The sequence below is a fragment of the Heteronotia binoei genome, chromosome 2, assembly GCF_032191835.1.
Source record: "Heteronotia binoei isolate CCM8104 ecotype False Entrance Well chromosome 2, APGP_CSIRO_Hbin_v1, whole genome shotgun sequence".
Classification (NCBI taxonomy): domain Eukaryota; kingdom Metazoa; phylum Chordata; class Lepidosauria; order Squamata; family Gekkonidae; genus Heteronotia; species Heteronotia binoei.
This window is the reverse complement of record NC_083224.1, coordinates 132,736,144-132,762,376: the sequence shown is the minus strand read 5'-3', so window position 1 is coordinate 132,762,376 and position 26,233 is coordinate 132,736,144. Positions and strand designations below refer to the sequence as shown.

General features: G+C 40.8%; 1 protein-coding gene across 1 annotated transcript; it reads right to left on the bottom strand.

Annotated features, from left to right (window-relative positions):
• Positions 1-385: 385 nt before the first annotated feature.
• ACADM (acyl-CoA dehydrogenase medium chain) lies at positions 386-22,536 on the bottom strand. The gene is made up of 12 exons (XM_060232036.1): positions 22,363-22,536; positions 11,900-11,996; positions 10,179-10,276; positions 10,005-10,074; positions 9,251-9,351; positions 9,090-9,170; positions 6,985-7,115; positions 6,585-6,693; positions 5,951-6,091; positions 5,775-5,870; positions 2,558-2,806; positions 386-1,764 (listed from the first exon to the last, which is right to left on the bottom strand). Exons 1-12 carry the CDS (start codon positions 22,384-22,386, stop codon positions 1,693-1,695), a joined length of 1,269 nt encoding a protein of 422 aa, XP_060088019.1. The 5' UTR covers positions 22,387-22,536; the 3' UTR covers positions 386-1,692.
• Between the last annotated feature and the right edge of the window lie 3,697 nt (positions 22,537-26,233).

Below are 26,233 nucleotides of genomic sequence, written 5' to 3'. Positions count from 1 at the left end.
TCCCACCAGGAGGTTGGCAACTCTAGAAGGAGAGAAGGAAGTGGACAATGGGGAGAAGAAAGCGAAAGAGGAAAAAAATGCGAGGGATGAGATGCTTCCTGCAGGTCCTTGAGGGTTCCCACTTCTTACTGTGCAATTCCAGGCCTGGTTGCTGTTTGAATGCTCAGCAATTCAATTTTACACTGTACTTCCCAGAAACTACAAATTGTCTTCAGCCTTGTCCTTTAATGGCAGTAAAATATATCACAAGCAAAAGCTAAGCTATAGAAATTATTAGAAACTGGGATACTATTATACTAATCAGCAGTGTAGAACAGACTTAATATTTAATAAGCTTCCCCCACTGTAAAAAAAAATCATACTACATCATAAGCAAACCTGGAAATTAAATATTCTAGTTTCAAGTTTATTTTAATTTTGACTATAGCTAACCAAACTAGTTTCAGTATTCTTAACATTGGAAAAAATCTTGCATTGTATTGCAGTATGCATCAAATCTGAATGCAGTAAACCATCAATTTAATAAGATTACTAAAATAAAATGCAAAGGCACAGTAACATTTAACAGATATGCTCTTCTAATAAAAAACTTCCAAACTAGAGTCAGAGGTCTAATTCATAACATACAAAAGTTCTTTGCAAAACCACCAATAATCACAAGACTAGATTACATTGCATATATTAATGGGGTAATTAAATGAAGATCTTTGTTTCTGGAAAGTTGTAATTTCTTAATATAATCAAGCAAAAAGTTGGTTTATCATACAAACATGGATTCAGATGGTTAATGGTATCAAGTAGAAAGAGGTGGGGTTTATCAGAAAAGTAAATTTCACATTATCCTTTATATGCTGTAAAATCTTCCTGCAATTTTTAAAGAGCTGTAGGATGGAGAATTTATACATCAGAGTGGCAGTAAAGATGATCTGACTGTGTATAATCAGCATATATGATGCATAATACTGAGAATGCTAAAACTAGACATAATATTAGCATATATCTATACTGCCATACACTGAGAAGAATCAGTGACAGCCATATGATATAATGGTGCAAAATTCTCCTGTCGCACTGACCTTAATCGGCAGCGACGTCCCTCTTCACCGCGCAGGATCTGCGCGGATTTCGCACCAATTGCTGCGGAGCACCCAGAAGAGCCGCAAAGTCCCGCGGCTTTTGCGCCGCAAATGGAAACTGGTTTTTGGCGGTATTAGTAGAAATGTTCCAAATTATATGCTTTCCAGGAGGTGGAGCTGGGACCCTAAACTATTTACACTGACATCACTCTTAATCATATACATATGAATGTTCAGTTCTCAAAACCCAGGCAATTGTAAAATGTTTGCCAGTGAGAGGGGGGCGGACTTGGTGGACAGAATTAATCCTTAGGCAGAAATTAAGTCTTAGATTTTGATTCCATATTTCAGGATATTTTCAAGTACCGATTCCAAGAATTAAATTACCAGTTTTATTTCATACATTGAAGATATATATATAAACATGCAGCAAGAAAAAAATCCCTACTGCTTCTAAGGTCTTGCTGTCTTTTTTACAGCTTCTACATAACTTCCTCTTTCAATATCAAAAGTGGCATAGCTAAAAAGATACAATCATTCGTGGATTTGGCTTAATGCATGCTAGGAACTAAAACCCTTTGATGTTTTAATGATGCCGATATCATTCAATATTCTCTCATTCTTTAAACTTGCCAATATGTTCACGAGCTATAATCAGCCTTTGAATCTGAGCAGTTCCTTCATATATCTGGAAAAGAAGTATATGAAGGAAGAAGTATATGATTAATAAACAGTATACCTGAAATGCATTTTTGTGCAACTACATAAAATCTCAGTGAACCACTTGTGTGCTAGAGATGTATAATTGGGCTAAGTAGGTTTTTTTTCACTGAGACCAGAATTTCATTTGGCTATATTATTTTCTTTGAACAGCAGATTCAAATAGCATATCACAGTATTTTTAAAAATCCACTTCTAATTTGCAATGGGTTTGATATGTGGTTGCTACTGTTTATGAAATGCATATCCAACATTCTCTACTGGAACAAGAAGCACAATTCTTTGAACTTCAGCATTTTCATTGGGTTAGAAAAGAACATAGCATGAGCTGTAGGTAGACTCCACATAAAGTAGGTAGACTTCAGATAAGAAACTGGATTGGTATTGCTATCTGTTGTTATGACTTTAAAATATATATGATTTTAAAATATTTTAAATGTATGGAAGTTATTTGCACATTATATAAGAAATATTTTAAAATACTGCCTTATAGAACCAATGAACTTCTAGATGACTACCACAGCAGTCCGATGCACTTTTGCTTGGAAGTACATACCACTGCTGAACTCTCTGGGTTTGTCTTTTGAGTTAATACGCACCATGCTGCATGGCTGACATATTCAGCATGCTTACTGGGAGTAATTCCTATTAGACTCTCAAGTAAAGATGGTTAGGATCTATCCTTTCTTCATGTAAAACTTGCTATTTTGTTGTACTGGTCCAGGGTGACCTCTAAAGCAGTATTCACATGCACTACTTACCTGATATATTTTGGCATCTCTCATTAGCTTTTCTACTGGATATTCACTATTGAATCCATTTCCTCCAAAGATCTGGACAGCATCAGAAGCGACTTGATTTGCAATGTCTCCAGCATATCCCTTTGCTATAGATGCATAATAGGTATTTCTACGGCCAGCATCCACCTCCCATGCAGCCCTTTGGTAAGCCAGGCGAGCAAGCTCCACTTTCATTGCCATTTCAGCCAGCATGAAGGACACTACTTGGTGCTATGAATGTTGAACAAAGTTAAACTGACAAATTGACAAGTTAACTTTTGTATATGATACAGAATATGAAAGGCCAGTAAACATTATCATACATCAAGACATATAGTGACATCTTTTGTGTTTTGCAGAGCAAAAGAGCAAGGGATCGGGACAACAGCTAAAGCTCTAACACAAAGCCCAAGGTTTGGTCATCCATGGCATGCATTGCAAGACACATACATTACGCTAGCAGTTATTTTGGGGATTATTTTCATATTATAGCTTTCTATGTGATTGTTTCTAATGTTCTCAGTTATATTTGTTCTGAAGACTCACATTATACTTATCAAAGAGAAATGTAGGTTTAATCTAAATTGCTTGTTAACTTACTTTATGAGCTTGTGACAACCACCAATAACTTAAAATGGCATGTAATAATTTGAAAAGATATATGCCCTGGTAGATGACCTTCAACGGCATCTGGATCGGGGTGGCTCGGCAGTGCTGATGCTGTTGGACCTATCGGCGGCGTTCGATACGGTCGACCATCGGTTACTGACTTGCCGCCTTGCCGACGCGGGGATTCAGGGGTTGGCCTTACAGTGGCTTTCCTCTTTCCTTGAAGGTCGGGGACAAAGGGTCGCAATTGGGGGGGAGCTATCCCGGAGGCACACACTTAATTGTGGAGTGCCCCAGGGAGCGGTTCTCTCCCTGATGTTATTTAACATCTATATGCGACCTCTTGCCCAGATTGCCCGAAGGTATGGGCTGGGGTGTCACCAGTATGCGGATGACACCCAGCTCTATCTACTTATGGACGGCCGACCGGTCTGCGCCCCAGAAAACCTGGACCGGGCACTACAGGCCGTGGCTGAGTGGCTCAGACTGAGTGGACTAAGACTGAATCCTGCGAAGACAGAGGTCCTTTGTTTGGGCCGTCGTGGTCCAGGGGGGGAAATCCCCCTACCAACTTTTGACGGTGCGCCGCTGATGGCGGCGGACAGGGTCAAAAGCCTGGGGGTGCTACTGGAGCCGTCCCTAAAGATGGAGGCTCAGATAGCAACCACTGCCAAGTCCGCGTTTTTTCATCTTAGGCGGGCAAGGCAGTTGGCCCCCTTCCTGGACCGCGACGACCTAGCAACAGTGATCCATGCTACGGTCACCTCGAGGTTGGATTACTGCAATGCCCTCTACATGGGGCTGCCCCTGTGCCGGACCCGGAAATTGCAGCTGGTGCAGAATGCCGCGGCCCGGCTGTTATTGGGCCTCCCAAGGTGGGGGCACATTCGGCCGGGTCTTCGGGCTCTGCACTGGCTTCCAATAATATACCGGGTCCGGTACAAGGTGCTGGTCATTACCTTTAAAGCCCTATATGGCCTGGGACCTGCCTACCTGAAGGACCGTCTCTCCCCACACGTTCCCCAGAGAGTACTGAGGTCTGGGACGCAAAACCTTCTCACCATCCCCGGGCCCAAAGAAGTCCGTCTCAAGACAACCAGAGACAGGGCCTTTTCTACAATGGCCCCCACATGGTGGAACCAGCTGCCGGAAGAGGTGAGGGCCCTGCGGGATCTTACTCAGTTCCGCAGGGCCTGTAAGACAAGCCTCTTCCGGCTAGCCTACGCCTGACTAGATTAATGTAGCTTATCAGACTTTAGTGAAATATACGGTATAGTTTTAATGTTAAGATTTTAAGGTTTTTAAATGTTTTGACTTTTTAATTGTAACAATTTTGCACTTTGTTTATTGTTTTATCATTTGTTGTGAGCCGCCCTGAGCCATTTTATGGGAAGGGCGGGATATAAGTCATAGAATAAATAAATAAATAAATAAATACAAAGGGACTGTGAGTTAGAATTCAAAGGCGGTTTTGCAAAAGCAATTGTTTCTCATCCTTAGGAATGACTGGAGCATGTTGCTACACATGAATAGTTTTAACTCTCTGGTATGCTTTATTAAACTCCCCAATGCCAAAGAAGAACTTTTGACAAATGGAGTACCTCTAATTTAAGCTTTCTACCAGGGTTATCAAATGTCCATCCTCTGGGCCACAACCGGCCCACCCAGGGATTTAATCAGGCCCCTGAGGCTCTTTTCTCCCTTCTCCTGTCCTCACCATTTGAAGCTCTGAGTCTGGTGAAGTTCCCTGCTCTTTCATTTCCATGCGTTTTCTGCCTTGCCTTTGCAGGTTACAGCAGGAAGCAAAGCTGCAAGGAAAACATGAGATGGATTTTCCATTAAGGTCTCTGCCTGGATAGATAAAGCCCAGAGACTTAATGGAAAACCCACTTCATGTTTTCCTTACAACTCTGTGCTACAATGTGTTTCAATGGAGTGGAGATCAGTTTCACTTTCAGCATCCCTATATATACAGCTGAAGCTCATGTTTCCTAGAGTTGTGTCTTTGCAAATGACGGGTTGTTGCTTTGAGCCAGCTTGTCTCTGCTGAATGGACCTGACCTAGTGAATACCCTAACCTGGGAACCCACAGCCAAAGGGGGATATTACACTGGAGAGCCATTGCCAATTTGAGTAGACCGGGGAAGGGGGGGGAGAGGAGAGAAGCTCCCAATGTCATTTCATTGTTTTCCTAGGCTCAGAGCATTTTATATTTTTCATTTCTGCTGCGACCCTTGTGCTTTGTCTTGATGTTTTATTTTAAAAATTGCATTGCCAAATCCCACTATTCCCCTGCCTTTCCATTTTAAACAAATATTGCAAGAGTTTTAAGCATGTTTGTATTTTAAGTTAAAACATATCTTTGTGTATGTCTATGTCCTTTATAAAGTTTATATCTCTGCTACCTCACATTACATTTTATGACACACATGGCCCAATCCCCAAAGTCCCATTTGTGTCAGATCCAGCCCTCCTAACAAATGAGTTTGACACTCGCATTAAGTATACATTTCATTTTTCCATGCTTTTGAACTTCCAACCTGCCAAATCACAAGTCTAACATCTACAAACACTTTGGAGATTCACATACCTCTGCAATTAACTTTCCAAAGGTTTTTCGTTCCATAGCATATTTTGTAGCTTCATCTAAAGCTCTCTGTGCTAGTCCCACAGCACCAGCTGCTACCTATGGATTTAATTATAGGCATAATAAATAGAGAATTCAATAATTAAATCTTTACAAAATCACACATTTTAGATACTTACTGGAGGCCTGGTTTTATCAAATGCTCCCATGGCAATTTTGAAGCCAGCTCCTTCACCAATTAGTACATTCTCTTTAGGCACTCTCACATCCTCAAAAACAATCCCTCTTGTATCTGAGCACCGTTGACCCATATTAAGTTCCTGAAAAATGAAAGCTGTAGTTAGCTATTAAGACAATAACAGCTCAATTAACTGACAGTGTAAATCTAATAGGGCCAATTTACACTAATGTTGAAAAAAGCCAGTTGCACCAACAGAACACTAATGTGCATAGGACTATATACATAACTAAAAAACAAAAGATGGCCTTGAAGGTTTATGTATTTTCATAGCAATTCTAAAAAGTTATACCTTGTGACTGTAATTGTGAGGGAAATGAAATACATTTGCTAAGGACTGCACTCCAAAAGAAGCTAGAGTGTCAGGTAGAACTGTTCTGTAAGGGGGAAAGCAGAATCAGGCCTCAGTGCTTATTCTCAATATTATAACAGTTTAAGGCAGCTATTATGTCAAATTTTGAACCACAATATCTCAGTTTCACAAATGAAAAATGTACATGGTTTCCTTTATGACATATCATGCTAACTTCTGATACTGGAACTAACATTTAAATATGTATGTATATCATCTCCACCTTTCTTCCAATTTGAACTCCTGGGCTGTCTGCTTCCACAATAAATCCAGTAAAAGCCTTGCTTGTAGGAGCCTTAGGATCAGGACTGGTACGAGCTAATAAAAAGTACCTTAATACACACACAGAAACAAGAAGAAATTAAGTTTATTTTTTTCATGCAAACAAATGCTCACAATAAACTTTAACTGCTAATTTAACACTTAGTGAGCATTTTAAACAAAGGGCCCCAACTTTTTTTTCTTTTTTTTAGCAACACCCTAATCAGTGTGTTGAGAATTGGCTTTTACAAGTGTAGATCTATTTCAACATGCACATTGCCCAGAGCCTGGCCTAGGCCAGGACGGGGCGATTAAGCAAATCTAATAAATAATTAATACCAGATTAATTATAGATACTATACCAGTTAGCTTTGCCACCATTGGTGATCCACATTTTTTGACCATTAATTATATATTCATCTCCTTTTTTTTCAGCTTTTGTTTTCAAACCTGCTACATCAGAGCCTGCTCCAGGCTCAGTTACACAGTAGGCCTGGGAGGGGAAAAATATAATGAAGAATCAATATAAATGTAATACAAATTCAGAGGTTATTTTGCAGAAAAATGGGCGGTGGGGCTCATTAGCATAACTAATTAGCATATGTCGCTGCCCCCAGCCAAAAGCAACCTGATGCAAAAAAGGAGAGCCCTGGGTTGAGCGAGGCCTGCTTGGGGCTCTCCTGGGCTACCGTCCCCCAGTCAAAAGGCCAGCAAGCCACCTGCTGCCCAAAATCACGTAAGAAGTGGAGAAAGGGTGCCGTGGGCTACTTCAAGGGTTAATGAGGACTGCTGAGGGCATGGCAAAGTCCCTTGTGGCTGACTGGCTGCCCGCTCTCCTAATCCAGGGATTGTTATGCACCTGCACCTACTATTCAATGGACAAGGTAGGTGGGGAGGAAGTGGGGGAACCCTCAGAAACGTTCAGGAGCTGCACTCCTGTGAGCTCCTGCTGAATCTGAGACCTGCAAATAGTACTACAAACTAATGCACAGTTAATTTGGAAAATTGCCTCTGATGACTAAAAATATGGAGACGTGAGGATCCAGTATAGAAATCGTTCCTGGGCACAGTGGAAAAGATATGCTACTCATTTCAGTGAAGGGAGTTGTCATGATCAAGTGCAGCCTAGAGGGCAGGGAAACACCTGCCTAGGAGTTGCTAGAGGGCCTACATCTCCCAGGATCCTTTCTGTCCCTCTGGATGGGTGAAGAGGATTTGGAGGGAAAACTGGCCGAAGAGGGGTGGGACCTGAGAGGAAAGCATAAACAGTCCTGGCTGGAAAGGAGCTTTGTTCTCTTTCTGGAAAGGCTGCAGGGAGAAGGGAGAGAAGGCAGCTGGAGAGAGATCCCTCATTCAAGGAGGGTGAGTTCAGTACTAGAGGAAGGGTCCGTTTAGCAAGTTGCATTTGAGCTTTTCTTTACACCAACCTTTACTGTTTATGTATTTCACAGTTGCACTAAAAGTTTTGTTACCCACCTATTGTTTGAGCACTGTAAATAAACTGTTGTTTTAATTTAACTGCCTGGGTCCTCATGTCTCAGTTAAAAGGTTTTGCTAATAAGGAAGACAAGGGTTGGGTGAGTGCTCTGGGCCCACCCATACAGACCCTTACCAGAATGGTGACAGCCAGCAGAGGCCCTCCTTGGACCCCTGCTGTATGACAGAATCAGTATATGTGCCCATTCCTTTCAGTGTGCTGAGAGGTGTTGTACATTAAAGTAAACATCACTACAGGCTTTGTGATTATATATCGGGTGGCCAAACTTGTTTAATGTGACAGCCACAAGACATGAACGCCAGATGTTTGAGAGCTGAAAGACATGAACATCAGATGTGTGAGAGCCACAAGACCGGAAGGAAGGAAGGCAAACAGATGGGGAAAGATAGAAGTGGGGAGAAAGCAGCCTTAAATGCATTCTTCAAGCCACCATCTGGCTTGGAGAAGTGAATTAAAGAGAGAAATGCCTTGAAGCTGGCCGAAGGGCAGTGAAAGCTTTGAGAGCAACACAATATGTGCAAAAGAGCCACATGTGGCTTCCGAGCTGCAGTCTGGCCAACCCTATTATATATATTAGATGAGACAAAAGGGAATTAAATTAATACTATTTGGAGGGGCTCTTATAATGCCATATTTATAGCCTACTTTATAAATGTACTGGCCTGTAATATTTTAGTTCTTACTGTGTTAATAAAAAAAATCCCAACTTTCTAGATGTGCTAATGGGGTCTGAACTGTAAAAGACTGAGACTGAAAGAGATCTTGGGATTGTAGCAGACAGTGTGTGTGTGGGAGGGGGAGGGTGTAAAACTGGATAAAATGTAGATGGCAACCAAGATGGTTAAGGGGTTGGAACCACCATTCCTATGAGGAAAGGCTTATCATCTTGGGCTTTTCAGTTTTCAAAACAAACAAACAAACACTAAGGACCAAGGTTTTCTCCGAAGTCCATGTAGTGACAGCACTTACACACATCATGGGTTCCTCAGTCATTCTCCCCAGATATTTCTTCTGCTGTTGCTCATTTCCTGCAATGATGACTGGCATTTGCTACAAGAAATGGTTTATTCATTTAGTATATAGGAAGTCATTTTCTTAACTAAGCATTACTAAATAAAGAAAATACTTACACCCAAGGAATTTGCTTCAATAGCAGTTTGAACCCCTGTGCACCCATAAGCTAATTCTTCAGTAATAAGGCAAGCATCAAAGATGCCAAGGCCAAGGCCACCTATGACAAAGCATTAATAAAAAAAAGTTAAACCTACAGAAATTCATAGTAACAAATGCACTTTCAGTGTAATCCTAAACAGATTGGTTTCAGTGAGATTGGAGTATCTCTGCACAGGAGTTAACGTCTATATTGCATTTAAATGACTGAAATACACCCTAGTTGAGTTCAATTTATTCTGTATATTTCACTTATTCTGTGTAAATGAAACACACCTTGGTATTGGCATGTGCATACTCAGAATAACTCCAACGACTCAATTACACTGGTGTACATTCGCACTTGCATATTCATAACTGGATGGTTACTTCATAATAATTTGCTTGTGTGAATGGCCACAAACAGAACTTCATCATCATTCCACACAATCCTTTAAAAGTCTGCTTACACACTCATCTGCTAGTTTTCAAACATATAGCAGAGAAAATGAAATAACACAAGTATAAATGTGTAAACTAGCCCCAACTGTTTGACAGCACTGTTATTTCCATTAGGATGTCAATACATGAAACTTTATCTTATAAGTCGGCTATCTATTATTCCTGTCTTAAATTTTAGAAAACATTTTATTATAAAATCCACTGTGTCTTTGTCTCCTATAAAAACATTCTTCTATCTACTCTGTTTTATAGCTTAAAGAATAGTTCACTCACCACAGCTCTCTGGTATATGGGAATTTATTAAGCCAAGCTCCCATGCCCTTTTTATGAGGGGAACAGGATACTAGAAAGAGAAGAGAGAATATTTTATGTCTGGCTTCACTAAGTAAGCCTCAATAAAACACAGAACGTTAAACAAGATCTTTCCCCAATATACAGCAAGCCTACCTCTCCAGTTCTGTCATAATGAGCAGCAACAGGTATGATTTCCTCTCTAGCAAATTTACGAGCTGTAGTCTGAAATTCTTTCTGTTCTTCAGTCAGTTCTAGAAAACATGGCATTTAAATGGAAATCCTATAGCATAGCTGCCATCTGATTTTCAAAGAACACAGTCAGAATTTCTATTTTATCCTCAAGCAGAAACAAATTCCAAACATAAACAGTATGGTATTTCCACTGACCAGGATACAGAAAAGCAAGAAAGATTACAGCAAAATACAGAAATGATCAATGTAGTCTTCAAAGACATATAGGGCTATGAAACACCACCACTTGAAAAAACACCACAATTAAAGAAATTGAGGGGGGGGGGCAGAGAAAATACAGACCAAGGGAATGAGACATAGTGGCCTTTGTTTACTTGTAAAGGGGACTGTTCATTTCTCCCTGACAAAAGCAGATCTGTAAGTGGAGAAAACTACATATTGGGTGCTTTAAGTCAGGGGTCCCCAACCCCTAGGCCATGGACTGGTACTGGTCTGTGACCTGCTAGCAACTGGGCTGCAGAGAGGTAGAGGCCCCTGCACCACCCTTTTCACCTGCCCAGGACATGGGTGGATAAAAGAGGCAGCATGGTCTCGCTTCAAGGCCACCTTCCCTTGCCTCCCCTTGTAGGGGAGGCAGCTTCGGAATGAGGCAGAGCAGCCTTGCCACCCCTTTCACCCACCTGGGACCTAGGCGGATGGAAGAGGCAGCGCAGCCTCACTCCAAAGCACCACCTCTTACATCTGCCTGAGTCCCAGGTGGGCAGAAGGGGCAGCACAGCAGCAACCTTCGCCTACCCCTCATTTAAAACATCCCATGGAGGGGCAGGGATGGGCATGGGGGCAGCCTTGGTGGTGAAAACCCCAGCACCTCCCACCACCAGTCAGTGGAAAAATTGTCCTCCATGAAACCAGTTCCGGGTGCCAAAAATGTTGGCAGCCACTGCTTTAAGTTTTACGCCTTTGAAGAGGAGAATTAGATAAGTACGGCTTTAAAAAAGAATATATAAGTGAGATCTGGTCTTACCTCCCTCTATATATTTTATGCTGCCTTTTCCTAAAAGCAAATGTGTCTATAATAGTTTTAACTATTGTGGATGAAAGGAAGCCAGGGGTTATCCCAACCGCTTTACAATGCTGCATATGTTTAACAAACCCTTAATCTCATCTAACACAAAACAATTCCTTTGCCTGCATTAGTTTCAATAAGTTAAAAAAAAAATTCAAAGACAAACACAGAAATGCTGCTAATTTCCTAGGAAAAGTAGTATATGGCTTAGGAATGCTGAACCCTTTTCCTCCCCTGCCAGTGCTCCCCCCCACCACTAAATCCCACTCCCCTCCAACTTCCATTTACATCATAAGGAAAAGGCACTTTGTGTCATGCCTGGTATATTTTTTTCTCCCACAGAGCAAACATGAGCTTGTGGAAGGCAATTCAGATGGGACAAACCATGTGTAGGTATAGTACTCCCAGCTCATATGTCACATCAATCAATCAAATCAAAAGCATCCCTCCCACTCCCCACTTCAGCAGCATTTAGAAGGCAAATCCAGTCATGAATTTATCAATTTACTCACATAATTTGCTCAAGACAGTAATTCAGGGAACTTTCTTTAGATATATGGAGAAACTTCTTACATGACATAATATTAAACTATATGGAATATTTTCCAATACTTACCAAAGCTAAATCCAGCTGCAGATTTGCTTTTTGATGCTGCTGCAGTAGCTTGACTAGACTGTGCTCTCCAACCACTTGTAGCAGTGGTTCGTATCACCTGTAATTTTAATTTTTTTTAAAAAAAAAAATGGATGCACGTGGTTGAAGCCTGCAATACATTTCCCAAATTTTATTAGAAAGCACAACATACACATAGATATCAATATATGTGGCCTATAGAAAAGATTATTTCTCAACGAGTTCAATGTCTTTTGGATCAGAGATTACTGCTGTTTCTGTGGGGAGAACAACAGGTTTTCATTACTATTCTGTTACAATGTCATATTTTTCTAAATACAAAGAATGCCTCTGGTAAATAGCTATTCGTTGCCAAACACATTTCTTATTGATAAGTTTGTCCTTCCCTTTTACTGTACTAGAACTGTAAGCAAAGTCAAATTCCACCCCCCCTCCCCCGAAAAAAATTACATATTTTGTTGAGCATCTCTCTATACAGGAGACTATATTTGGGGGGCATTATTATTATTAGTAGTCTACCTTTCTCACTGGGACTCAAGGCTGATTACAAGCATGATAAAAACTTTTCGGTCAACCAGTAAGAGAATTACAAAATAAGATAATATCAGTCAATCAGTAAGAGAATTACAAGATGTGTTAACTTTTCCATCTAACAAGAGATTCCTAGTCCAACAAAATAATGCAGCTGGGCTGGAACTACAGAACAGGAAGAAAAAGAACAATGCAAGCAAATATATCTGCTTAAAGCAACAAGACTGGAGACATACATTCTTAGGATTTTAGGTTTGACAAAATTCCACATTTAGTTTTTAAAAATTTTCTCTCTCTGAGCAGGGGACAGGCAGGAAGGAGAAAGTCAGTTGCTTCCAAGTACTAAACATCAAACCTTTGAAATGCTAAAGGCCATCCTGGCCAGAGACAAAGAAATGGCAGGCTCCCTCCTTGGCTGGAATGTGACACTTAGAAGTTGCACACTGAGGATGCAAGTGGCTAGATTGTGATCTTCTCATTAGTTGCTCCACCCCTGGGCTTCTGCTTTCCATGGCTCAAGAGACTGATTCCCCACCAGTTGATAAGTGAGCGCATTTTGACCCACTGCTCCCACCGATTTCCCTCTAAAAAAACAAGATCACGAAGCTGTGGAGGAAACTGGAGGGAAATGTGGGTCAAAATGTGCCTGCACAGCAACTGGTGGGGAATCTATCGCTTCTGCTGGGGAAAGCAGAAACCCAGGGATGGAGCAACTGCTAGTGAGGAGTCAGTCTCTATCTTCTGGAAGACCTCAGGAGAGGATTCTTTGACCCATAGGGGGTAGGAAAACAGGAGAGATGAAACCATTTGGCATGAAGGGAAAGGGTTCCATTTTGTACATCTACTTTAGCTGATTCCATCTGGAGGAAGAAGCTCTTATATTTGAGCACCATCTCGATGGCTGCCATTGTCACTTGGAGCAGACAGTGGGCTGGCTGCCTACACAAAGACTTCAAGGTAATGAGAAGCTTTTACAAACCTGTAATTTCTCAGTTAAAGATCAGCTAGGGCATGTGCAGAGTGAGGGACAGAGGAATTGTGTGTTTTCACCTTACTTTTATATACCTTGCTCAATCCACTGCTCTGCAGAAAGTATGTGGTTGGACTTTTAATAACTACTTTACTATTTTAAATGCTGGTCGTTCTCCATACCACATAGAAGATGATGAAGAAGAAGATATTGGATTTATATCCCGCCCTCCACTCCGAAGAGTCTCAGAGTGGCTCACAATCTCCTTTACCTTCCTCCCCCACAACAAACACCCTGTGAGGTGGGTGGGGCTGAGAGGTCTCTCACAGCAGCTGCCCTTTCAAGGACAACCTCTGCCAGAGCTATGGCTGACCCAAGGCCATGCCAGCAGGTGCAAGTGGAGAAGTGGGGAATCAAACCTGGTTCTCCCAGATAAGAGTCTGGACACTTAACCACTACACCAAACTGGTTCTCCACTGTTAAAACACCACTGTTTTTAACTGGCTCTCTCTACTGTTAAATCTCCACTGTTAAAACACACTATTTAGAATAGGCACCAGAGAGGCAGTCGTGTGTTAAATTGCTATTTCCCCAGGAGAACGCAAGTGTGGTAAACTACTATCAGTCCTGAGCTGATCCACTGCACCACAGCTTTGTTTGTATATGAATGTAAGATGTAGTTATCACTGAAAGACTTTGTAGGTCTACAGACAAATAGGCTGTCAGGAGGTCTTTATGAAATTTTATTTATTTATGGGATTTATATCCTGCCCATCCCACCAACTCAATTCAAGAACAGGTTGGTAAATGGTTACTGTATTTACTCAAAAGGAAATCTAGGGATTTTCCAGATGTGGAATCAAGAAAAAGTAGAGGCTATCTGACATTCAGATAAAATTATGTACAGTAATGAAAACCTTCTGCATATACCATATTGGTGTATGTGTCTTACATTCAGGGTCATCTTCCTTTCTGGAAAATATAGTACCAAAATAAGTAAATATAACTAAGCCACAAACTAAGCATAAGAACAGTATTATAAAATGAGCCACTGGTTTCTAATTAATAGATTAGCCAACAGAGAAGAGCAAAGTCCATGAAGTAAAAAAAAGGAAAAAAAAAACCCTCCAGAAGTAGTTAAGTTTCTGAAGCAGATACAAGATAAAGCTTGACTGCAAACACAATCCTGGAACATACCACGTATAATATTAACTAAAAGATTGTGATGCTTTTGTTAACAACATGTACTATCAGCCTGAAAGCTACTTAAAGAGACTTTTATCTTGAAATGGTTAGCAAGTTGTGGTCACAATGGTAGGGCATGCAACAACCCAGTTTGGAGTTTCATCACTGGCACTAACTCCTGACATTTCACATGTTCATTCTTTGCATTCCTTCTTAGAAAAGCAAACTGATCAGTTACCTTTTGTGCCACACTGAACGAAAGTAAACTGATGGTTCCATTACTGTTATATTACGGGTTTTAGGGCTATGACTTTTCTGTTACAGCTTTCACTATACCCATTTCCCTTATGGTAAATCGAATTTTTTTAATTTAAATAGGATATTTAAATAAAATGCTTTTTGAGGAAAAAGCTATCTAAAGATAGTTTTCTATTTAAGATGCATTATAGTCCAAAGGTTATTCCTCATGAAATAAGAATTAGTTTTTAATTACGTACATGAGGCTGTATATTCATGAAATGTTTATATATTTTTTGGTAAATGAATTCCATTAATCCATTAACAATGTCATCCTCTTCCAGAGGTTTCTGTAATATTAATGGGCAGTTTTTCTATCTAGAAATTATTATCACAGATGCTTGGTTTTACAGTTTTCAAATTTGTGTCTGCAGAGATCATATGCCTCTTCTTCATAGCAAAAATGTTATAAAATATATAGAGAGAGAGTTGAGAAAAAGACCTTAATTTAATTCTATTGTTCCTTGGCAGACCTATGTACACAGAATCAACCTGCACAAGAAGCAAAGTGTGAGGAGGGACAGGCGAGCAGTAAAAATGAAAGTGAAACCTTTTGAACAAAATATTCCACAAGTCTTTGGATCTTTGTGTGAATAGCTTGAGATTTACCATATTATTCTCTCCCTGGAGGAGAAAACCTATAATGGCAGCAGGCCATAAGAGAGACCCAGATAGAGATAGATAAGTATGAAATTATTGTGCGGTGTGTTTCTAATGGTGTAACCAAATCAGTAAATTTTTGATATAACTGCAAAACTAATCTGAAAAGTTGTTATTCTAAAAATGAAACCTTCATCTGATTGTAAATATTAAGATAGTACCAGCAAGATTGAGTCTTTATGTGAAACCATGATTTAAATTTAGTCTTATTGACTAGGGATTTAAAACAATGTGATTTAAATCAAATTCACCCTGTTCCCCAGTTTCCCCTGATACTTACTAACAAAAACATTTGCTCACAGAACAGCAGTGTTCAAACTGCCACATAGGAAACGATGAGTCTCACAATTGATACATTTAAACATCAGTCTCCAATTTTGACATATTTATTAGCTTAGTTGTGTCTTCCCCAGGAATTGAATTCAAATACATGGTGACCATGTAGCCCAATGAATTGGGCCTGGAAACAAATGGGCAGTCAGTGCAGATCTTTCAGATACAGCCCCAGTATACCATCCCTGACTGTAGCCCTTCTGCTTTATTCTGACCAACTGAAGTTTCCGGGCCATTGTCAAAAGCAGCTGTAAAAAAAAAGCATTACAGTGATCTAACCTGAATGTAATTAGAACATTAAATCACTATGGCAAGATTGTGCTTTTTGATGTAAAGTGATAACTGGCATATCAAAAATCCATGCCTCCAACTGTAGGCCAGGATCCAGCAGTATCCCGGATCTATGAACCTGTTCCTTCAGGGGAATGACAGTCCTCTCAGTGCAGGTGGACTCCCCAATCCTTCACCAGCTTTGCCAGTGATCAACAGCAACACAGCCTTGCCTAGACTAAGCTTCAGTTTATTGGCCCTTATTCATCTTATTACTATCTCCCAACACTTATTGACTTCCACAGACCCACTTGACTCAGCTGTAAAGGAGAAACAGAGTTGGTTGTCATCTGTATATCGATGGCATCATACTCCAGATCCCCTGACATTCTCATAGCAGTTTCATCTTCATGTTAAACAGCACAAGGGACCAGATAAAATGTTGCAAGACTCCACAACGTAAACACTATGGACTGAACAGCAGTCACCCACCAACAGTTTCTGGAGGTTCTCATATCCTATGAGTGTATATAATGTTAATGTGAATTTGTTGTTTCTTTAGATTATATTAGTATCATGGATTTGGAAGATGCTGAAAGCTCCAATATACTTTCCAGGCTGTTCATTATGAGCACTTAAAACAGTTTCCATAGAAAGCAACACTTTAATTTTCATTTTTTTCTAGAACATCACAACCATTTGTTCTGTACAGTGTTCTCACTATGATTTATACTCATCACTTACAGAGTAGAATACTACAAAGCTCCCAGACTATGCATAAATCAACCAGTCTGAGAGTGATACACCTGCTCACCACCCTTCATAGATGGTTCCTAGTTGACAAGGTTCCATTTTGCTAACAGTATCCTAAAAAGACTTATAAAAGTAAATTCCTTTATTATCTGAGGCCATTTTGTTAGAAATCTGTTTACAGATATAAGGTATATAAACCTCTTGAAAGAAAGGAGTTGTAACATATTCTCTTGATATATATTCTGAATTGGTTGGTTTTCAGAGTGCTCTGTAAATGTGTTTTATGTGAAAAAGAATACATCATACTTGCTATGGGGGATATCAAAGTTTTCAGAAGCTTCATATTTACTAGAACAAAACATTTTCCATTTGCACAGGCTACTGAGACAAAACTAGAGACTGAAGAATTATTTCTTCAGAGGCTAGATAGCCATCTGTCAACAATGCTGATTCTGTAATCTTAGGCAGATCATAAAAGGAGGGTAGGAAGAGTTAAATCAGTGCTTAGTTCTCATGGCCCTTTCTGACACACCTAGGGAAATGCTGATCGCCACTTTGGGGTCAGGAAACAATTTTTCTCCAAGCCTGTTTGGCCAGGGATCCTGGAGGTTTTTTTGCTGCTTCTGGGCATGCAACAGTGGGTGTGGGAGAGAAGTACTTATGAGTTTCCTGCATTGTGCGGGGGGTTGGACTGGATTACCCTGAAGGTCTCTTCCAACTCTATGATTCTGCTATTTCATATAAGGTGTACAAATCATAACAACTGTTCTAAATGTTACATAATGCAAATACCATAAATTGGCTGTATTCAGAACAGAAAACAGCAATATTAGGATCCACCTGTGTTTTGGCTTAACTCTGTTGTCATAGAAGAATGTGTGATACTTTGATTAACACATGAAGCACTGGCCCGCAGACAGGTCACCCTCTTTCCTGGAAATGAAGCAATAACCTCTTCAGATTGATTGTTAGTCACCCTGAGTCCATTCATGGAGAGGGTGGGATATAAATCCAAAGTAAATAAAGATTTCAGACTGAGAGGAGATGGTTTCCCTTTATGGAGAAAAAATGGACAGGATGCATACGAACAGTTACCAACTTCCCAGGAAGAAGAAAAGATAGATTGTTGTTTTGAGTATCATTACTTAGGACCATACTTGAACTGATCAGCCCAGACTAGCCCAAACTCATCAGATCTCAGAAACGAAGCAGGTTTGGCCCTAGCTAGTATTTGGATGGGAGTCCTCCAAGGAATACCAGGATCATGATGCAGTGGCAGGCAATCGCAAACCACCTCTGAACTCTCTTGCCTTAAAAACTCTATGGGGCAGCCATAAGTCAGCTGTGACTTGATGGCACTTTCCACCATCACAGCTAAGGCCATAAAAGTTGACACTGTACAGCTTGCTATAATAGTGGAAAGGTGCATGGCAGCACACATGGGAATTCTAACCCAGTTCCTGGATAGGTCAAGGAAAAACCCTCCCAACTTGGAGAGAGAGTTAAAAAGTTTAGCATAAATCGTGAAAGGCACACAAGTCAAGGAAAGGGTAAAAAAGAATGAAGTCTATATCAACCAGCCTCTGTTTTTAAGCTCCAGTCTGGCATTTGTCCATTTGTTGAAAGGTCAAGGTGCATACAGTGAGCTGTACGACTCAGCCCTTGGTTTTGTTTCGTTTGTGCAGCATTTATCATTTAATTTTTGTAAGAAAAAATAAAATTTTCAAAAAATACATGTGGAAAAAAGATACAATTAAAACATTTGTCATCGAGCAAGCTGACACTCTGCCCAGTCCGCCACTGATGGTGGCAACCTACTGTGTACAGTAGGAGGGAAAGGGGCATGTCCTCTCTCACATACAGATCCCCCACCACCTCTCATGTACTTTCAGGACAGGAAAGGGTAGAATAGATTATCACAGACCCTACAAACAATCTTATATTTTCCAGGTGATGGTTTCTCATGATATGGCACTTTAACAACCTAATATAGATCACTACTATGGCAACAGGAAATTTTTCAGGTATATTCAAATGTTGATTATTTATTTAAAAAACATTTCTATGCTACTTTTCAACCCAAATAGAGTCCCCCAAGGTGACAAGCATTTCAATAGAAAAAACATTTCAATAGTAAAACATTTAAGACATTAAAACAGCACTTAAAATAGCACACACAACACAACCACAGAGGAGGGCCAATAGTGTGTAAAACAAAACAAAAAAGTCTTCACCCATTGGTGGAAGACAATAGAGAGAAACTGATCTCACTGTGAAGGGAGTTTAAAAGTTTCAGTTCCACAACCAAGAAGGCCCTTTATTGGGCTGCCACCCATGTAGCCTCAGTAGGCAGAGGCACCCAAAGCAAGGCCAACAAAGATGATCTAAGTGAATAGGTAGGGTCATGAGAAGCTGTTCCTTTAAGTAAGCATAAAAAGGTAAAGGTGCACATCCCTGTGCACACACCAGTCATTTTCGACTCTGGGGTGATGTTGCTTTCACAACGTTTTCACGGCAGACTTTTCACGGGGTGGTTTGCCATTGCCTTCCCCAGTCATCTACACTTCCCCCACAGCAAGCTGGGTACTCATTTTACTGACCTCGGAAGTATGGAAGGCTGAGTCAACCTGGAGCCGGCTACCTGAACTGGTTTCTGCTGGGATCGAACTCAAGTCATGAGCAGAGGGTTCCGACTGCAGTACTGCAGCTTTACCACTCTGCGCCACAGGGATGTTTAGGTAAGCATACAGGGCTTTAAAAATCAATATGAGCACCCTGAAATAAGCCTGGAAGAAAACTAGGAGCCTGTGTAGATAGTATTATTTTGTTGATGGATAGCTCTATGATATAATTAAGTATATGTGCTATATGTATTTAAGAGTTTCTGCTTTTTCAAACAACTAAAGGCTCCTAATTAAAATGGATTTCAGGTAATGGTCCCTGAGACTTTAGAACACTGGCCATTATGATATAGATGGAGTGAGTCAGTTGTTTCACATGCAAGACTATGTCTTGCCTTACTGAGGTCTGAAAACTTTATGCCACCCTTTGCCAGCCTAACCTATCTTTCAGAGTTGTTTTCACAATAAATGAGGTGTTAAATTTATAAAATAAAAGGTAATTATCAGTTCCTAGTACAATACTCATTATAGCAAGAATAGTGTGTTCCTATATAACCATCACTGACCCTCCTTTTAGTTTGTGTCCGTATGTTTTGCTGAATTGTTTGTAGTGTTTTATATATATGCATTTTTAAATTTGTTTTACTGTCTTAGAAGTTTACTGCATTGAGGACCCGAGTGGTAAAGTGGCATTAAAATTTTTAATTCATTAATTAAATAAATATGGCAAGGATCCTGTGTGAGAGTTGAGAGAGAAACAAGTGAACATATGAAGCTGCCTTATACTGAATCAGACCCTCAGTCCATCAAAGTCAGTATTGTCTACTTAGACTCGCAGCGGCTTTCCAGGATCTCAAGCTGAGGTTTTTCACATCTACTTGCCTGCACCCTTTTTAATTGGAGATGCTGGGGGATTGAACCTGGGACCTTCTGCTTACCAAGCAGATGCTCTACCACTGAGCCACCCTCCCTCCCTGTGAGTGGGTTGTTGATGCAATGCTGCCCAATGCTATTAATTTATTTCTTTAAAAAATGCAGGCTATGTGCATTTATTCAATAACAGCAGTGTGAACATCAATATTAATATTCTGGCAAACAGTAGTAGACAACATTCAGCCACATAGATTGCTAGCATTTACTTTTATTACCTAACTCACAATGCCAAAATTGTAAACCATCAAAATGGCACATATTTAAATCTCTTCTTTTGAAATTTGTGTATCCAGCCAGCTTTCCCACAGATTAAAAAAGAGAAAAGTGTATCCTCAGTGGTAGAGCATTTGCTTGCCATCCAGAAAGTCCCAGGTTCAATCCTTAGCACCTCCAGCTAAAAAGTAGTAGTAGGTGATGTGAATACTTCAGCCTGTGATTCTGAGGAGCCACAGTGCCAATCTGAGTGGTACAGGAAAGAGGGAGGGCTTAATTCTTCTGCCTCTTAACGGTTTTGCTGACCAACCCTGATTCCTCCAATCTGTTGTTATAAAGGCAGATTGATAGATTTTTGTGTTAATAACAATCGGTAGACTCAACTGGTAATCATATGAGGGAGAAGGGTTAAACACCTTCTTCACATCATAGCTGTGATCTGCCCCACACTTTAATTTACAATAAAGTAAAGATGTGTTTTTATCTACATTGTTAGAGGCGTACCTTGTTCTCACTTTCAACCTTTTCTCTGAAAGGGACTACATTTAGGATTTCACAACAGCACAACTGGTAAAGCAAGAATGGGACACACCCTAGGCATGTAGTGGTTAGAGTGTTGAACTAGGATATGAAATTCCTGCGCATGGGAGTAGGCAAGATAGGCAATCACATGGGATGCCCCCTTGCCTATGGGGCATCACTGGGCACCACTTCCCCCACCCCACCCCACTGCTCTTGGCTTCCCGAGTCGCCCTGGAAGCCAAGAGCGGTGCGTTGACATATACACCCCTCTTAGCCAGGCTTCCCTTGCAAGGGGAGCTGGGCTTGAAGGAGAACATGAAAACAGCCAGGAGGGGCGTTGATGCAGCTTCTCCAAGCCCAGCTTCCCTTATGCAACCCATCTTGCGAGGAAAGCCAGGCTTGGAGGAGAACTCTACGCAGTGCATTCTCAGAGGCACACTGCAAAGGCGAGGCTCGCCCAGAGCCTGCTCAGCCCTCCCCTGTCTCACCACCGTGCCTGCCCTCCCTGCGGGTGCGGGTATAGCAGTGGGGCAGGTGCCAGCCTTGGGTGTCCAGGGCCCTAGCACTGGGCCTGTTCCTGTACTTAATTCCACAGCTGTTATGAACAGTTGCCTTGGTCCAACTCATAGCTTCCCAGCCTGAGCTACCTCTCAGGGTTATTAAAAATGTGGAAGTAAAATCATAATCTTCTTGGGCAGAATAAATATATACTAGATATGGACAGCACATAACAGTTGTCTCTTCTAGGAACCCCAATCTCCTTGTATGACAAAAGCATCAACAACTTTGGGATTTAGCTTCTTGCATAATTTTGCCAAATGTACAAGTTTGTCTGTGGTCATATGACCCTCGTTCTTCATTGAGCTACTAAAGACACCGTCTCCACCCCAATAAAATCCACGTATACGCACAACACCCAAGGAATGATCTTATTACTCAGGAGCAGAACTGTCAGACGCCAGCCTCTCTGTTGGTCTCCTTTCAGTACATCAGCTCCACACACGCACACCACCGAAAGCCCCGAACCTCCAACTATCTAGCCCGCCCTTTCAGCCACTCTAGGCCGATCTAAAGCCTCCGTGCCGTTTTACATCCCTTTCCTAGCCCCGCTTCTTGAATTCGCAAACTATCTACCAAGCAAACTTCGCTCTCCTCACCCGAGCGACTCTCAACGCAGCCATGACTCGGCTTCCTTACTTCCCGCCCGAGGGGCGTTCACCAGAAGGTCAGGGTTTCTCCTCCCTCGCGTTTGACACGACCGCCTCCCACAAACGTCGATTGGGCCTTTAGGGCCCCGCTGATGGGACCTGGAAGGCGGGATAATTAAGTATGCCTTCAGATAAGGCTTCGCGCCGCATAGCGGCGCCAGGTAAACGAAACAAAATAAAAACTGGGCAAGAGTATATAGCGAGCTATATATCACTAAAATTGTTGGGGTGTGTGTGTGTCATATTTCTTAATATTCCACTATTTTTTTAAACAAGGAAAACCTTCCTTTTTAAAACAGGGAGAAGGGGGAACAAAATTGTTTTAAGTGTGCTAGATTATTTATTTGCAAGTATCTGTTTTTTTAACTTGGGAGAGTATTCAAGAAACACTCATATTTTGAATGGCTAAAAGAATCATTCCAATACTACTTTTCTAAGGTTCCCACTGCTTTGCTTTCCTGCTTATGAATTTGCACATCAGGTGTCGCATACCCTTTATGTTTGTGCAGCTGAACGTGATGGGGTTAGGATTCCCTTGGGGAAATAGAGTTGAGTGGATTGATTTAGGGCTAGGGTTATTGTTATAAGGCATTTTCTTATAGCCCAGTCCTCTTCAGTAATTGTATCTTCTGTGATAAATGGATGCTGTTCCAAAATAAGTTACACAGAATGGCTGCTGTAATTCTATTTTTTGTTATATTTTAAAGTGGCTGCCTCTTTCTACTCTACTAATAACCTTTATTATATGTTGCACACAAATAGAGCAAGAGAAGATATTCAGAGGATCAGATATACTTCTAGTATTCCTTTAAACATACTTAACCTCAGGGCTTTTTTTTTTTAGCAGGAATGCACAGCAATGCAGTTCTGGCTGGCTTGGCATCATGGGGTGTGGCCTAATATGCAAATGAGTCCCTACTGGGCTTCTACCCTGTTTCCCTGAAAATGACCTACCCAAAAAATAAGCCCTAGCAGGATTTCTATGCATTTGTTAAATATAAGCCCTACCCGATAATAAGACCTAGTGATGGGCGTGGCTATGCAGCGTATCTGCATAGCCACGCCATGCATTTCGGTGTGGAGTGGTAAGGAAGACTGAAATACCTGGAGAGTTATGACAATGTTCCAGAAGATGACTTAACTGTATTTGAATAAATGTAGATTGTTGTATCATACTTAATAAAAAATAAGACATCCCCTGAAAATAAGCCCTAGTGTGTCTTCTTGAGAAAAAACAAATATAAGACAGTGTCTTATTTTCGGGGAAACACGGTACTAAAAGCCTTGTGTGAAACAATGGTGAGATCAGGGGTGTGGCCTAATATGCAAATGAGTTATTGCTGGGCTTTTTCTACAAAAAAAGCCCTGCTTAAGCCTTTCCCACTGCTGAGGCAGCTATTTGCTGCAATGATGCTGAACTGAAGATACACTTGTCAGTGTGCAAATGTAGCCCACTTTCCAGTTGAAGCACAAATCCACACTACAAGAGCCAATGAATGCGTCTCTCTCTCCACACCAATCATAAGCAGTTGCTTTCTTAAGCTGAATACTGTTCAAAGGCATTCGCAGATCTATGAGGGAGCCTTGAAGGGAATCTGCAAATATGAAAGGAACACTGAGATCTGGCTAGTGTGACATCCAAAAATAAAACAAAGTTTGAGACTTGTGGCACCTTAAAGACCAACAAAGTTTAATTTGAGGTCCCAACTTTTGTGTGCATGTAGATGAAAACTTACACCCAGAATTAAACTTTGTTGCTCCAAAAGATGCCCCTGGATTCAAACTTTTATTGCTTCAGACCAACACAGCTATCCACCTGAATCTATCCAGAAGTAAGTGCATTAAATATCTGAGTGGGTTACGGTAACAAAGTTCAAGCAGTTAAAATGGCATCAAGTACTTGATGTCATTAAATATTACTAACTGCCCACTAAACAGATGGTCATTCCAGAAATACGAATTCAATGCAAGCTAGTTACTTCACTTGAGAGGGAAACTGAAAATACTATAGCTTCCACTTTTTGAAGGGGTAAATGGAGCTCTATGCCCCAAGAAGCAAGGCAGGGATCCAAACAGAAAGTAATCCAGAGAGTTAAAAACAAAAAACCCCCAAAAGTTAACATTTTACTGGAGAAAGAGTTTTAAAATCTGGATTCTAATCAGAATTTATTGGGATGCTTAAGAACCGCTTCCTCTCAGTTTTGAACTTAATGTTGGAAAGAACACAAAACATTTCTTAACGAGTAGTTTAGATAAATCAGGGGAGACATTTATTATTATTATTATTAGTTTGTTTCTATTACGCCCCTTCCCCCTTTTGGGGGGCTCAGAGCAGAGTACAACAATTTAAATTAAGAACACAAAATCATAATAAAATCAACTTCAGCAATCAGTAAAGTGCAATAGGTTCAGCATGATGATATAAGCAAGATAGTATAGCAGTGGGCCTTAAGGGCATAGGGGGAGGCCAACCGATCTAATAGGTGGATAGATGCCCGCTGCCACATCCAAAGACCTGGTGGAACAGTTCCGTTTTACAGGCCCTACGAAAGGCCAACAAGCCAAGTAGGGCCCGAATCTCCATAGGGAACTGATTCCATCAGGTCGGGGCCAGGTCCGAAAAAGCCCTGATCCTGGTTGAGGCAAGGCAGGCATCCCTTGGGCTGGGAACTATCAGAAGATATTGGGAGGCCAAACAAAGCGACCTCCCGGGCGTATATGGAAGGAGACGGTCCCGTAGGTATGGTGGTCATTCTCATAGGTAGGTACATTGACATTCTCAACACACTATCTAGATTTTCTGCTGCTTTCTTCCTGTTTTTTGACATTTATGTGAGGTTTGTGGCTTGACTCCCTTTCTGCCTCTTCTAGATCTGAAGTTTGTTTGATACAGAGACTACAGTCATTGTTGTTCTTGTTCAAAGTTATTTTTGTCCCCCAAATCAGCTTGCTCATAAATGATTTCACTGAGCAGTTATTTTCTTGCAAGTTGCTATTCCAAAAACATAATAAACACAAACCATTTCTTTACTAATTGACATGACCCACATGTTACAGATATTAATTAGTCTGTTAATTGTGTTTCAAATTTGTGCAGTCCTTAATTAGCTCTGATATATGTTAATCATACCCTATACATCAATCATTGAGCATTGATGCTCACCTACCCAAAATGGATTGATTTGTCTTTGACTGGTCATTATTTCAAACTGGGCTGTCTTTATAATTTCCCCACTCCCATTATTCTGTTGCCTAGTTCATACAAATTATTTCCAAGTTCTTATTACTGAAATACTAAAGTGCTATATAGAGCACTCCTAAGTATGTATACTCTAAAGTAAGCCCCGTGTCATTGAATTGAGCTTTCTCCCAGATAAGTATCCTTAGGTTTACAGAAATGTAAAGTATGTTTAAAGGAAAGTAAAATGGGGATATTTATGGAGGACAGGTCTATCAGTGGGTAGTAGCTGTGATGACTTAAGGGAACCTCCATATTTAGAAGCAGTAAACCTCTAAATCCCAGTGGCAGATGGGAACATCAGGGGAACGCCTTGGCCTCTGTTGCTGGCCCTCCAGAGGAACTGTTTGGCCATTGTGTGAGACAGGATGGTAAACTAGATGGATTACTGGTATGATCCTGCAGGACTCTTCTTATGTTCTTAAGACAGTATAGTACATTGAGGCAGCTCTGTAACAACGTAATTCTGTGTAAAGATACTTCCAGAAGCCAGCCATAGTTCACACATAGATCAAGAAGGGTAGCCATGTTAGTCTGTCTGTAGCAGCAGTGCTAGAAAAGAGCTAGAGTGTAGTAGCACCT